At 39.8% G+C, this 15,981-nt stretch overlaps 1 protein-coding gene and 1 long non-coding RNA gene across 2 annotated transcripts, besides 2 other annotated features; both read left to right on the forward strand.

Moving 5' to 3' along the window:
* Positions 1 to 233: 233 nt before the first annotated feature.
* Positions 234 to 779, forward strand: CG15200 (uncharacterized protein). Its single transcript, NM_132469.2, has one exon. The coding sequence runs from the start codon at positions 359 to 361 to the stop codon at positions 698 to 700; it is 342 nt and encodes a 113-aa protein (NP_572697.1). The 5' UTR covers positions 234 to 358; the 3' UTR covers positions 701 to 779.
* Positions 780 to 1,608: 829 nt separating this feature from the next.
* Positions 1,609 to 6,627: a mobile genetic element.
* Positions 6,628 to 10,460: 3,833 nt separating this feature from the next.
* On the forward strand, positions 10,461 to 10,794 carry lncRNA:CR44765 (long non-coding RNA:CR44765). Its single transcript, NR_123868.1, has one exon. It is a non-coding gene; the product is annotated as a long non-coding RNA:CR44765 (long non-coding RNA).
* Positions 10,795 to 11,786: 992 nt separating this feature from the next.
* Positions 11,787 to 15,981: part of a mobile genetic element that runs on past the window's edge.

Raw genomic sequence — 15,981 nt, forward strand, 5'->3', positions numbered from 1 at the left:
ATCAACAGAAAGCGCGACCTTAACTGTCAATTAAAATCGCCCCCAAAAGTGGGCAATTCATTTTTCACAGCAAAAGAAGCGAAAAGAAAAGAAGAAAAACTCAATTCGAAAAAACTAATGTTGCTTAGTAGGCGTATTTGAAATTTACAACAATTTTTAGACATCAAGCTATCCATGAGAATCTTTTTTAGATCCTTCAAAGTCAATGCTGAGAAATTTTCAGTAACGTACAAGTCACCAAACCGAGCACATCAAAAATAAATTTTCGGCAGCATTTTTTAAAAGTTTACAAATTTCGAATTACCAAATTTCGAGATAAAATTCATCCACGATTTTTTTCGAAATAAAACATCCAGCCATGTCGAACGGTTTTTCCTTCTGGAACGGACAGCCAGTGAATGCGCCTATCTTTCCCCAAATGGGTGATGCCATAAACGTTGGTAGCCAGTGGTCGTCCAGCGTGGCACCAGGATCCTGTGGACCAAGAACTCGACCGATGCTGCAGAGCATGGGCGATTTCCAGCCGATGAGATGTCCTCCAGTGCCACCCAACTTCTTTGGCCAGCCGCACGCCATGGGAACTGGATTTGGAGATGATCAGGGACCCTGCGAACCCTGCATCGATAATGGAGAAGCCTTCTGCGCCTACAACGGCTTGGATATGAGCTGTGCCGGGAGAATTAAGGGCGATTTCTGGTAGTAAATCAGTTGTCCCATCCAAGACCTTCTTGTTCACAAAGTCGTTGGAATAAATTTTGCATTGTGGTCTCTGCTAGCTCAAACATACATACTTTTTTTATTTTTAAAAAGGGTTTGCGAAATATTGTCTTGTTTAAAATCGGGTTTTATACGAAACATTGCAAACAGAACATCTCGCAGGATATTAATGATAGAATAAATATCCAGGAATGGCCTTTCTGAATTTAGCTATGGCATACAAATCATTAAAAGATTTTATGTTTTGTGCTTCACTGCAATTTCGCACAGATGTCGTTTGACAAACGACTGCAGGCAAAATAATAGCGAACATAAATCTAAAAAAAAAAATAAGTAAATGGCTTACAAAAGTATCAATTCTGCGGAAGAGCCTTTGAACTCATCGCCTTTCTCACAATGCTTAAAGTAATCAAATTGGAGGAGAAAATATGTGTAAAAAGATTGTAAAGCTTCTTTTTTAACAATATCCAATCAATTTCGAATTCTATAATAAAACGAAGAAAGTCCTCAATTTGGCGTTCCAGAATTTCGCATAGTGAAATGCATTTAAGTGGAGGTCCTGCGATGTCCTCTAGCGGATGCATTATCCTTGCTCTGCTCGCCTCCATCCGTGGCTACAAATTTATGGCGAGCCCTCGGCTCCGTTTGATTGCGAATATTATCTTATTTTATGTCAACTCCTTGCCACTTCCCGCTCCTTTTGAAGGCCATCAAATGCAAATGTTTATGGCGGAACACGCCCCCTTTGCGAACCCACAGTGCCATGCATTTTGCATGCCGATGGCGTTGGCTTTTTATGGGTGTGTGCAGTATTTATGGCCCAACTATGGCACCTGCCCCACGCCTCCAAGTGCCACCATTCCACCATTCTTATTTTTAAAAAAATATATATGTAAGATTGTTTATTATTATTGTTTATTATTAATTTAATTATTAGTTTAATTCTAAATGCGGTAATTATATAAAGTATTCTTAGTTTGTGACCGAACGACTGCTGCTGAGAACTCGACTGACTGCAACGCTGACTTCCACTCCACTGCTGCCTTGCGATCGTTCCTTCGATGACTGATTGTCGATAACTTCGATTTCCGACAATCATGTTGCTGCTCAACAGCGCTGCCAACCGGGTTGTTGCCAGCCTTCAGCCTTACTCCATGTTACATTCGGCCCTCCTGATCATCATCATCCGACCCGGATGACAATAGGTCTGCATTTTCGGCTATGTGCTTCCACAACTTCATGTTGTCACAGCTGGTGGATGTGACATTGGGTCCTTCGACGTTTGCTGCTTTTTTAACGTCATATCTGCCATTGTCTTTGACCCCTGTGACTTCGTATGGACCTAAATACCCGCTTGCCATCTTGCGGCCAGCTACAAATTGGGTCCTTTTAATTGCAACCAGATCACCTGCTTTGTATTTGTATTCAGCTCGGCGCTTTTTGTCGTAATTGCGCTTGTAGTCCTTCTGCGCCTGCTCGATGTTGCGTTTTACCAGCTGTCTCATCTCATAGCGGTCCTCGTTGAATTGACAGACCACTTCTTCTTGGAGCAGTTCCAGTAACCGATCCTCAACTCGGGTGTACATCTTGGTGCCAAACATGACCTCAAATGGTGACAGCTTCAGTGATGAATGCACGTGACAGTTGATCGCCTTTTGTACCTCAGGCACATATTTGTACCACTTCGACGGTTCGTCTGAAGACAGCTTTGATATTATTGCCAAAATTAAACGATTTACTCGTTCTATCTGGCCGTTGCCTCTGGCCACTCCAGTAGTTGTGCAGACGTGTTCCACGTTATGGCTGCTCATAAATTGTTCGAACGCACCACTCGTAAAGGCCGTTCCTTTGTCGCTAACAATTCGCTTAGGGAAACCAAAAATGTTTGACCAGTCGGTCAGCCTCTTGACCACTTCTTCCTGTCCGGTTGATTTGGTTGGGAATAACCAGACAAACTTTGAAAACGCATCGACTGTTGCCAGAATGTATTTATACTGTTTGGCCGATGAATCCATTGGCCCCAAATGATCGATGTGTAGTGTGTGCAACGGTGCGTCTCCTTTATCTATGCAATTTAGATATCCCTCCTGCTTTCCCAACTTTTTGCTGTGGATGATACATTTTATACAGTTAGAAATTAGCTTTTTTACCTTGTATTCCAAATGAGGAATAAAAAATTGCTGCTGTATGCTATGCATCGTCTTTTGCAACGACAAATGGCCAACTTCATGTGCGCTTTGAATCACCTCCCTCTCCATTAGTGCAGGGACAACCAGTAGTTCATTGCCATTGACCATACTATACAACAGGCCACCTTTTAGCTTGTAGGGTTGGAATAGACGATCTTTTAGAATTTCCAGGATTGCTCTAATTGAATCATCGTTCTGCTGCGACTTTTTAATACGTGCTGTCAACTCGGATGTTATCATCATGCATGCTTGGGGATGGCGGCTTAAAAAATCAACGTGTCTCATTCTTTCTCCTGCACGATGTTCGGGTTGAAAATTAAAATCCTGCATATAGAGAATCCATGGGCCAACTTCTCTTGGGACATCTGCTTTTTTTGTTGTCTGTTTAAATGCGACACAGTCCGTGACGAGCTTGAAAGGGACTCCCAATAAATAGTGTCTGAACTTTTTCAGAGCTAAGTATGCGGCTTTTACTTCAAGGTAGTAACTATGACGATTTGATTCGGCTTTTGTAGTTTTTCTGCTCCAAAAGCAGACTGGGTGAAAACTGCCTTCGAACTTCTGCAATAAAACGGCTCCTAACCCGTCCTTAGAGGCATCTGTATGAAGTTCGGTTTCTGCTTCTCGTGAGTAGATCCTCAATACTGGTTCGTTTACCAGAATCTCTTTCAGCTTATTCACCGACTGCTGCTCTACTGGTCCAATGTTGAAAATGGCATCTTTTTTTAATAGGTCCGTCAGTGGTCTCGCAATTTGGGCGTATCCAGGTATGAATTTTCTGAAGAATCCTGTGAGACCCAGAAATCCTTGAACGGCTTTTACATTCTGAGGTGTTCCAAAGGAATTCACTGCTGATGTTTTCTCTTTTCCAGGGCATATTTGTCCACCTTCGATAATATGTCCCAGGAAATGAATTCGCCTCTGCATAAAGTTGCACTTCTTCCATTTTATTTTTAGACCAAATTCTGCAGCTCTCTTAAGTACCATTTCCGTCTTTTCCATGCATTCTTCTGGGGTAGCGGCATATACAATTATGTCATCCATATATAGCTGCATTATATTGGAATTGATTAGTTCTTGAAAAATAAATTGAACGAACCGTATAAACGCTGCTGGGGAATTCTTAAAACCAAAGGGCGCTTTGTTAAACTCGAATAAGCCTTCTCGGGTAACAAATGCTGTGTACGGCTTGCTGGCTTCTTCTACGGCCACATGAAAAAATCCGTTCTGTAAGTCCATGGTTGTAAACCATTTGGCACTCTGCAGTTTTTCAAGCACCTCCTCCATTATGGGTACCGGAAAACAATCCATCAGAACCATGGTGTTCAATTTTCTGTAGTCCACGCAAACGCGTAGGGTACCATCCTTTTTCTTGACAACGACTATGCGACTGGCAACATTTGATGTAGATTTACGGACGATTGACTGCTCGACCCATTCCTCTACCTGCTTCTTTACAGCTATAGCTTCTTCTTCAGATAGTCGGGTGTGTCCATGGCGAAAGGGTTTAATCACGCCATCAGGAATAATTTTGAGTTCGACTGGACATTGCTTTATCTGCTTGGGTGGTGTTTCGTATGTTCTCTCTATCATGCGTTCAACGTCTTCTCGGTATTGTGGTGCAACTGTAAAAGAAGATTCTTCACAAATATTAAACATTTGGGAATACTCAACCGCTTGTTTTTTATCTGCTTCCAGGTCAAGAAAAGTATAGCCTTCTGCACTACAGATAAGACGAAACTTGCTGATAAAATCGTGTCCCACTATTCCATCGCAACTGAATTTAGAATCGTGGACGACTAAAACGTTGTGGCTTGCTTCCACCTGGTCGGTCTTGATTAATGCTCTGAAGCATCCAATCGGCTGTGTTGAGGCATTTCCCAAACCTCGCAATACTGTTGCAGTGCGGTTTAAATCAACATCTTTCATCTTCTTGAATATAGCTTCTTTAATTATGGTCACATCTGATCCTGTGTCCACCAGACAGTTGATGATAATCCCATTTATGATTACTGGCTTTGTTCGTGCACTATCAACGTGAATGCGCATGCTGTTTACTTTTTCCGGACACTTGCTTGAGATATGGCCCTCTTGATTACAGCTGAAACATTTGGTAGGAAGTGTACAATCCTTTCGTTTGTGTTCCCTCGAACCACAGTTGAAGCAGTGATCTGCTTTTACACCTTGTGTAATTTGCTTTGGTTTTGGTTGAATATTCGGCTTGTCAACAATATTCAGACTCTCGTAGATTTCGAATTCTTGCTTTAATTCCTTAAGAGTTTTACAACGGAGCATAGCACCCTTATACTCCTTTTTAATGTCGAGGCCGTTTACGATATGAGTTATCAAAGCAACTGTTTCAACTTCACCTAAGGCTGCTATTTTCTTCATTTGTAACAAATAGTCGTGTAGAGTTTCCTCCCTCTTCTTCTTCCTGTCTTGCAACTTTTTGTGAATAACGGCGCTATTATAGCTGCCTGAAAATTCTTCAATTAGTAACTCTTTGAGTTCAGTGTATCCACTGACACATTCAGATTCTAAGAAAAGTTCTGCTGATCCAATCATCTTACTTCTGGCTTGAACATATTTTTGTTTCTCCGAAAGTTCATATGCCTCGGCATTTTTCTCAAAAATTTCAAACCATTTTTTAATAGGAATTGATTTGCCATCACAGTCACTTACAACTTTTTCAAATTTTTCTGCAGCGATAATTACTTGCCCCTCTTGTTTAGATTTTGCCAACATGCTCTGGGTTAGAGTATTCATCATTTGTTCAAATTTCTCTTCGACTTTAGCACTAGCGTCTTTATTCTGCTTCTTTGCCTCTGCTTCTCCTACAGGCGCCAACTTTTGATCTTCTTCGTTCATTTTTTCTTTTCTGCTTTCGTCCTCGCTTTCGTTCTCTAGAATTGCTTGTATTTGGTCGGTGTTAAGTTTTTTATTTGTAGGTGGTGTACGTGTGAACATTCCGCGACAAGGCACTAACACCAGCAAACAACGACAATGTTCTAACGGCGCGACGGTAGTCGATTTTGCAGACGGCGCCACCGGTTAAAAGACAAATTTTGATTTTCGTTAGAAACGAATTTCACCACCTTTGCAATTTAATTGTTTTAAATTCCACAACAGCAAAACGACTTGAGTCTGTATGAGTTCAATCGATTTTTTCAACTTTCAATGCAGTAGACGTAGCCATAACTTTACAACTTTAAAGACTAAATCCACGCACACGACAATTTCAACTTTATCAGTTCTCTCTAGCAGCTTTCCCGACTTTTACCGACTTGTGTTCAAACAAAATCTGTACAACTGATTTTTCCAACTTTAAATGCAATAGATATAGCCACAACTTTACAACTTTTAAAGACTATACCCACGCACACAACAATGTCTTTTTTCTTTAAACAACTGCACCTTCATATAACCGATTTAGGACTGGACGAGCCCCCATGTAAGATTGTTTATTATTATTGTTTATTATTAATTTAATTATTAGTTTAATTCTAAATGCGGTAATTATATAAAGTATTCTTAGTTTGTGACCGAACGACTGCTGCTGAGAACTCGACTGACTGCAACGCTGACTTCCACTCCACTGCTGCCTTGCGATCGTTCCTTCGATGACTGATTGTCGATAACTTCGATTTCCGACAATCATGTTGCTGCTCAACAGCGCTGCCAACCGGGTTGTTGCCAGCCTTCAGCCTTACTCCATGTTACATATATATTTAATGAAATTCCTCTCTCTGCGAGTTGACTATTTAACTTCTGGCGTGATTTCATTTCCACAGCCGAATCATACAGAATAAATGCCCCACGGGTGATCAATTCGATATGAAATTGCCTGAGGCAATTTGTAATGGATTTCATTTGATAAGAAAGATATTGTAATAAGCGACGCAATGCGCCAACCAACTTCCTTTTAATGTCCTGCAATCCCAGCTAATCTGAAATTTGTACTGCAATTTGTTTGGCATTCCCGGCAAGTTTCGTATTCGTTTTGCATTCGAGTAAATTTCATTTTGAACAAGAAGTTTTCCAAAACAAAACTTTGCCCATTGCACACACACATGTTGAGGTGATGGGTAGGAAGGGGTGAGGGAGGGGGTGAGGCGGTTGCATAAGGGGGCGTGACCGATTGGTGACCCCATAAAACTTTGAGCGTTCGACCGGCAGAAGCCAAAACAATGGCATAAGTCATTTTTAATTGGCTTTTATCGAGCGCATGAATGGGGGGATATTTCTTTGGTAATTGGAAAATATTTTGCTACCCAACTGGCTTCTGTTCACTTGAAAAATAGGCATATACTACTATTCCTTTGAAACGTATAATGAATGGGAGTAGCAAAAAGGCTTAAATTGAAAAAAGAAAATTGTTGGGGATAAGATAACACGTCTCATTTCTTCAACCATTTAAAACGCTTTATATACAATTTAGTTTTATGAATTTCGAATTTTCAATTTAATACAATAGGCAAGAATGTACCAAGAACTACTGACTTCGAAATAGTTTTCAGTGTACACCAAGTACCTTTTTTCCCGCCGTATTTTGGCCGACTCCCGCTGCTTGGCCACGCTGAACTTATTAGTGTCATTTGTTTTTTTTTCGGTTGGCGGGCAAAGTCTGAAAAATGACAGGCACCGCAGCGCCACTGACATGACAGACATCCTGTTCCCTGGGAAACGGAAACCGGACAGCCTCCCCCACCGAATTTTCCCATTTTTTTTTGCGCTTTTCCGCCGCGTCGCACAGCACTTTCCTCTCATTAGCGTGCGGCCATAACAAGTAGCCGACCCGTTGACCGTTGGCCGTGCGGCTAACTTATGCAAGTTACTTACCTGTGCTTTCACCTGGCTCTCCCCACCGCCTACCCCCCCTGCCAACGGATTTATGGGCCTGGCTATTAATCAAAGCCAACAGCAGGTCCTGGTTTAGAGCCTGTTTTGATTGCCGGAGGAGCCGCAAATTTATGCCCACTGAACAGGCCCGCTTGAACATTCAATTTTTGAAATTGCCTGCGAAAATGTTGAGATTGCAGATGGCTGAAATATGAGTTTCGGTCGAAGCAAGATGCTTGTCGATAATTATTGCTGGCAGTGTGGATGAGGGAGGATTCCCCATGTTGTTTCCCTTGGGGAAATGGACCAATTTTCCCCAGGCAGTTGTGGTTCGCTGAGGTTGTCCCAGAATGGGAGATGGAATGTGAATCCTTTTTATTTTCCCAGCTGCATTCGGTTCTTGGCATATTGACAGGGCACATGTTTGCCCACATCCCGTCCAGATTGCCGCTTCTTCGGTGCGTGAACAGTGGTCCTATGGCTTAAAAATAAGTGGATGGTAACTATGAAGCAGTGTTTAAAATTGATTCAATTATGTATCACAAATTTTTTTATTTTTTATTTTACCAAATATTTAAGTTATTAAATCAGTGCGTTTCCATCTGAAACCTTGAGTTTTAAAGCACTTTCCAATGACTCAAACACCACGATGGCCTGCATTTGCATATGTTTCTCATGCGTGAGGTGAAAAGAGAAAGGCAGGCCGTGCAGCAGCTGGAAAAGTGGGCGGGGCTGGAAAGGCGGATGGGAAGTAGACGCATTTGTGCGAGAAGTGCAGCTTGTTTGTCTTGCACTTGCGACTGTCGCAGGATTGTCAGGACATTGTCGCATTGATGAAGCGTCTTTTTCGGTGCGGAGGGAATTGCGATGGCGATGGGGATTGCGATGGGGAGGGGACTGGGTTTTGGTGCGAGCCTGTCAAAGGATAAATCGCATCAATCACACGGCACCATGTGTCGCCTGTTGGCTGAAACAATAACACGCTGGATGGGGGCAAAATAAAGCTAGCGAAGCAGAAGTTCTCGCACAAATCTTAACACTTTCGCCACTTCGGCGTTTTCATTAGCCAGTTTTCCTGGCGAATCGGCAAAACGAGACCGTTCCAATTATCCGTCGGTTCCTCTTCTACTGTTTTTCTATTTTTCCACCCTTTTTTTTTTATACATATTTCTATGTTTTTTTTTCGTTTTTTTTTTTTATGATTGGACCCGGGACACGTGGCTGCTCGGCTGGTTTACCCGGCGAGCTAGAGGCACATAAATCTTTCTGTTCCAACGACGTTTGACAGCGGCACTCATATGTCATACCGGCGTGTTTGTTGTCCTATATCCTATATCATATATCCTTGTTGTTGTGGGCTTGTTTTGGATTTCATGTTTAACATTTTACAGCAACGACAGCAGTTTGACAGTTTCTGGTATTTATTGTGGATAGCAAAAGGAGTACAATTTTTAGGGCCAAGCAAAACATGAATGGAAACTGGTATTAGGCGGTTAAGATGCATATGAAAAATGGTCTCTACTTACGTATTATTCTCAATAAGTTTAAATCTATTTAAAAATTAATTCAATTCATTTATGATTTATTTTGCCAAAGCAACATGGCGTATGAGCAATAATTTGGTAATGATCACTTATACGCCACGTTGTCATTGCAAATTTTATGCGACTCTATTATGGGGTAATATTTTTGCATTTTTGCTTACTAATGCCAGCGATAGCGAAATCATAGTTTCCTAAATGATCCTAATTTGATGACTATCTATCCCAGTTAAATGCCCACCTGTTCATTTAGTGGCGGCTCAAATTGATAACTTTGATATATTGTTTGGCAAGTGAAAATCTGGCATCAATTAAAATGCTGTGCAGACGGTGTAGGGTTAAGCCACATGCAACATTGGCAAATTGCAGTTCAAGTGCTTAACTCGGCTCATTTCGATGCAGGCTGAAAGGCAGCACTTATTGTTAGTAACGGACACTGCCAACAGCAAAAGCAAAAGCAAAAGCAAGAATGGCAGCAGCAACAATTAGGCTATGTAATTACGGTCAAAAGGGGCAGTGGTAGGAGGGGGGGGAAAGGATTGGATAGAGGAGGCGGAGCATAAAGCAGCACCAAAAGAAAAACAGAGAAAATAGTCCCAATAGCCAAGCACTGTGAAAATGGCCAAAACGTTTTGCAGAAAGTTAGTGAAATATAATTTAGCGGGTTTGACTTACTAACAAATCATAACAATTTATAAAATTATATAAAAACTAAATATATATTCATCCAAAAGTAAATGTGTAATTTTTACAATGGGCCATTTATTTATATATTATAATCTTAGTTTTTTTTTTTAACTGCTTTTTAATCTTTTTGTGCAAATAGAAGCTGGACAATTGTTTCGCTAAGTGAAGCGGCAGTGAAGTTCTGAAGTGGCATGTAGCCACGAAAATAAAAATAAAAGCCAACGGAGAAAACAAAGGGCAGACATATGACAGAACAAAGAGCAGAAACACTGCGAGATATCCAGAGACATGTCCAGTGCATTTGCATTTAAATGGTGGGAAATTGTGGGCGGGGTCGAGGGGCTGGAAAAGTGAGTGCGTGCATGCTAACGATACACGTAAAAAAGTTAGTTGACTAAAGCAAATTTAACAATTTATTGTGAATAACAAAAATATTTATAAAAAATATTTCCAAATCAAAGTAGCTTTCACATTTTACTTAATTCACACAAAAACTATTTTATTGATTTGAAAAAAAAGAACTACGAATGTTTCAGTGTGTGCGCCAAGCGACATTGAGAACAGCAAAATGCAATAGAATAAACATGGAATGCATTTTGGCCCTGCGTGTGTGAGTGCGTGATTGCAGAATACACCACATCATCAGCCGCTTCACGCACTATGTAGCCCCACCATCACGGTCACCCAACCACCACCCAACCGCCATGCAGTCCACCCACCCACCTGCTACTCAACCCATTCACAAACCATTGAACAAAATGCCCAATTTGGTCAACGTCAACGTTTTGAAGCGACTACTGGCCAAAGGCAACAGCACATTGAAAAAAAAATTGATTGTAATATTAATACTAATATTTATTAAAAAATTTATACAAGCCATGTTATAAATATTAACTTGCTAACTTTGGTTACCAACTGCAAGTGCGAAAAGTTGACATGATATGATTACATGGTTTAAAGATACATTTACAATTGCTTCCACGCTTCACACAAAATGAACTAATATTGCATATTTTGTAAAAAAAATTGTTAATCGTTGTATGAATCTTTTTCTGTGTGCATTCCCCGTAACTTGACCTCCAGTAACTCTTCCACACGTAGCACGCATTTCCAATTTAAACTTGAATACGCATAAATTAGTGGGTATTGCCAACTTGGTAACAACAACAGTCGCCCCGGGTGTAGCAACAACAATGGCAGCCATGATGACAGGAGCAGGACGTGGATGGTGGCCACCACTTCTAAAAAAGGCCAAAAGGGAATGGGGTGCGGTACAGTTGGTCGACAGTGGTCCGCAAATTGCTGCAACAGATATAGTCATAAAAGGGGTGGCACTCGCCACCTAATGCATGTGTAACTAAAAAAGGCGTGAAATGCGCGAAACTCAGTTGAGCTTGTTTAAATTCGATAAGAGTGCAGTGGAAAGTGCATATGGATGCGCTGAAACTAAGCAAACCTAATTAATTGTTGATTAATTGCTTAATCAATCTTTAAAGTTTTGAAAATGTTATAAGATAAGATGAGGCAACAATTTGTTGCCCGAAGGACACGCCATTCCCAGGAGTGTTCTGACCCACTCCACTGTGCTGAAAAATGGCGGGCTGGCGTTTTCTGGGTGGGTTGCGCTTCATTAGGCATGTGTTTGTTTGTGGCCTGCGGCCGGAGTTGGACCGGAGCTGACACTAGAAAAGTTTGACCAGGCAGCGGATTGCTATTGCTCCCCTGGGCGGAGTCCTGCCCAAGTCCTTCCACCTCCTCCTGCTCCTGCTCCTGCTTCTCTTTCTCCTCGAAGGGTCGAAAGATGTGGCGCTGGAATTAACGAGTGAAGCCTTCCAGTGTCTTCCTTCTGTGGTCCTTTGTGTTTCTTTTCCCTCTATTGTTTCTTCCCGATTTTAATTAAAAGGTATTTCCCTTTAAGGTTGTGATTTTATTTTGATCTCACTCCCCTCGAGTGTAGCTTAAGACTGACTTATTACAAAGGAGAATCAAGTATTATGTATGGCTCTGTGTTGTCGCGAATCTGCTGACCCAGCGGATTTGGGGAATGCCTCCGTTTTGCTGCGCTGTTTCCGCCTACACTGTTGCAACATGAGGGGACAACGAACTAGCGGCTCAGCGTGGAGGTTTAGGGGGGTGGGGAAGTAGTGGCGTGGACTGCTGATGTGGTCAGATGTGGGCCAACGAACTAATGGTTCTGGCGTGGAGGTTTAGGGGGTGGGGAAGTAGATGTAGATGTGGTAACTCCTCCCCCCCTTGAATAAAGTGACGGCCATAACGAAGGAATAGACGGAACGTAGTTGACTGAGGTAACAGGGTTGGGCAGGTAAGTAGTGTTTCTCCTTACTGCTAAAGCATACAGTATAAATATGACCAGGATGATACTTGATGCGTAGGTTATGAATCGAAGGTTAATCGTAGATTCCTTGACTTGGAATATTTTAGCTTTATTCTCTTGAAGATGCAGTACTATTTTGCTTAGGCTTAAATCCTCCGATGTTGCATTTATAGATATGTTCTTCGTTACTGGTAGTGATAATTTAATCCTTTCTTGGTAGAACAATTCGCTGTCATCGTATTTGGTACCGTCTATAAATATGGAACAGTTTATGTGATTGATAATCGTCGTTCCCTCAATAGTGAACGGTTCAGCACAACTTGGTTCAGCCCTTAGTTGATTCTTGCTGATAATGACAATCCACTGTTGTTCCGGTTCTACTACCGCCTCGTCCGTGTTGATAATCTTTGCCTCGCAAACAGGGTTCATTCCTTGTAGCACTTGTTTCACGCACTCCCTGTTGTCCATGTTACTTTCCGCAGTTCCGGGGTCGCAGATGTAAGTGCCATGTATTCTTGAACATTTTTCTTGAAAACTTAACATATAATTAAATTTATCATCGTACAATATATATTTGGGTAGAGTGAGAAAATTCGTGCCATTGATAGGTAATTTAATTAGGTGAGAAAGTGTGTAAGTGTACTTATCAAATATTGGAATCTTTATATGAAATATTATTTTTGTTTTTTTGGATTCTATCTCTATGTTGAGTAGTCTGTAAATATGCTCTTCTGAATTAATAGAAAAATTTTGAAGTTTAAAAATCTGTGCAATATCTTTCAATTCTTGTATAGGTAAAATAAAATTGGGAATTATTTTGAATTTAGCCAATAGTATACTTTCAGCTATATCATGTATGTGGTTTTGGAGAATATCTATATTATTATTTATTATATTCAATATTTGTAAAATTCTAATTTTCTTATCTTCTACTATTAATTCCTTAGAAATGCCATTTTTAAAGTTATTAATGTACCTCTCAATTTTCTCCTGTTCTTTATAAAAATGATCAGACATATTATTAAAATTTACGATTATGTCGTTGTTATAAGAAATTTGTTGCCCGAGGTTCTTGTTAATGTTTTCTTCATTTTCAAATACTTGCTTAAATTTTGTCTCGATTTTAGCTGCGTCCTCTGCGTCCATGTTCCCAGTTACTTTCTTTATAACATTACCTAGACCGTCTATTAAGCCTCTCTTTTCTCTTCGGTTTGGGGTCAAGGAATAGATCTTTTCTCTTGCTTGGTCTATCTTTCTTTGTATGGGTGTTATTGAATCATTAGAGTCTTCATCTTGTAAATTTTGTAGACTTGATTCTAATTTATTCAAATTATTTTTTAACTCCGTTAGTTCTATTACATGGGCCACTGAACTATATGTTTTAATGGTCCTTGCTTCTCCCAGTTTGATCTCTGCTAGGGGGGTATTTTCCTTAACATGTTGAACATGGAGCAGTTGAGCTGCTGTCATGTATAACCTGAAATGATATTATTATATATTTATCTACTATTTTGTCTGATTCTTTTTTTAATTTTTGATTTATGTATTTTCTGTCTTTTGTTCGTTGTAAAGGTTACCCCGTTATCATCAGCTACTTTGTGTTGGGTAAATCTGGGTGTTAGCTTATTTCTCCTATTTTCCTTTCTAAAAACAGTATCTCCTTCCTGTACCGCTATTGGTAATACTCTGTCCTCATTTAGTTTTAGAATTTTGTTGAGTTTTTGACTTTCAAATTCTTCCTTTACTTCTACATATAAGTTGTTCTTATAACTTTCCAGTTCCCTCATGTAGTCTTGTTGACTGACTGCCTTATAATTTTGTTCGAAAATATGGGTTCGTCCTGTAAAAACTTCATATGGAGTCAATTTTGTAGACGAGTGTATGGCGTTGTTGTACGTTATAAATGTTTCTGTTAGGATACAATCATGGTCTAGGTTGAGTTTTAATGCCTTTTTCTTTTCGAAAATTATCCTATAAATTTCCGTCAACGATGAATGTAATCTTTCAACTGGGGCATTACTACTTGATTGTTGAAAAGATGTTACATGTAAAGTTATATTGTATTGATTACACAATTCTTTGAAAATAATTCCTGCAAATTCGGGGCCTTGATCGCAAACTATTGTTTTGGGAATACCATGGGTCTTGAAGAAGAACATCATATGTTTAGTGATGTTAATGGAATCTCGAGATGGAATAGTGTAACCTTCTGCAAATTTTGAAAATTTGTCTATTATTGTTAAAATGGTTTTATTGTTAATTGAGTATAGATCTATGTGTACAATGTCTAGTGGTTTATTAGGTGTTTCTGTTAGCTGAAATATTGGTTTCTGAGGTTGTCTATCATATTTGAGGGTTTGACAAATGTCGCATTTGTTTATCAGTTGGGAAACCCTCTCTTTTAAACAGGGGAAATAAATCTGTCGTTTAATATGACTAACGGTTTCGTCAATGCCCCTATGGTTGTTCTTGATATGGTAGTCAGATATGTATTCGACCTGTTCTTCTGGTGTTCGGAGTTCATCTAAATATGTTGTACACCTTATAATTTTATATGATTTACTTGGAGCGAAAAATGCTGCATAAATTTTTTGCACTGATTCGAAAATTGTATCAGTGGTATAAATTGCATGCGTCTTATTTGATCTTAGTGCCGTTTTTAATACGTCTATCATTGTCTGATCGTCGAACAGAGGTCTGGAAATAATTCGTCTGAGTTTATTTTTAAAAGGTGTTTCCAATAAGTCGTTTGCACAATCTGCAATCTTTAATATGATCTGAATTGCAAATTCATTTATTGGTCTGTTAGAGGTTAAAATTTCTGTATCTGAGGTTATTGGTCTGGCTTCATTAGTGTTGAGTTCGACAACAATTCTGCTTAATGCATCTGCCACCACGTTTTGAGAACCTTTTTTATAAATGACTTCACAGTCATATTCTAAGAGTTGGAGTTTCCATCTCACTAACATGGAATTAGGCTCTTTTAGGTTTTTTAACCAAACTAAAGGCTTGTGATCAGTGACCAGTAGAAATTTGTTTCCAAATAAGTATGGTCGAAAATATTTCACTGCCCACACTATTGCCAGTAATTCTTTTTTTATGGTGGCATAATGCGTTTCGGACTCCGATAGTGTCCTACTTGCATATGCTATAGGTCTATCATTTCCTACAGTTCCTTGGGACAACACTGCTCCTATTGCTACATTACTAGCATCTGTTGTTAAAATAAACGATTTAGTGAAGTCGGGATACTGTAGTATGGGGTCATTACATAAGAGTGTTTTACAAAATTCAAATGTTTTAATATAGTTATCGTCGATGGTCACGTCTGACTTTCCTTTAAGTTGCTGAGTTAGAGGTTTAGTGATTTTGGCAAAATCTCTGATAAATCTTCTATAGTACCCCAGCAACCCCAGGAATGACTTAATTTCTTTTCTGGTTTTAGGCATAGGGAAGGCTTTAATAGTTTCAATTTTCTTTGGATTCGGTTTAACGCCTTTTTCGGTCACTATGTGGCCAAGATATTCTAATTCCTTCTTGAGGAATTCCGATTTATCTGGCTGAAGTTTTAAATTTGCCAGAGTGAGTTTTTTGAAGATCGAGCTTAGGTGGTTGATATGTTCTTGTAAGGACGTCGAGAATACTATTATGTCGTCGAGATAAATCAGACAAA

This window comes from Drosophila melanogaster, chromosome X, assembly GCF_000001215.4.
Source record: "Drosophila melanogaster chromosome X".
Taxonomy (NCBI): domain Eukaryota; kingdom Metazoa; phylum Arthropoda; class Insecta; order Diptera; family Drosophilidae; genus Drosophila; species Drosophila melanogaster.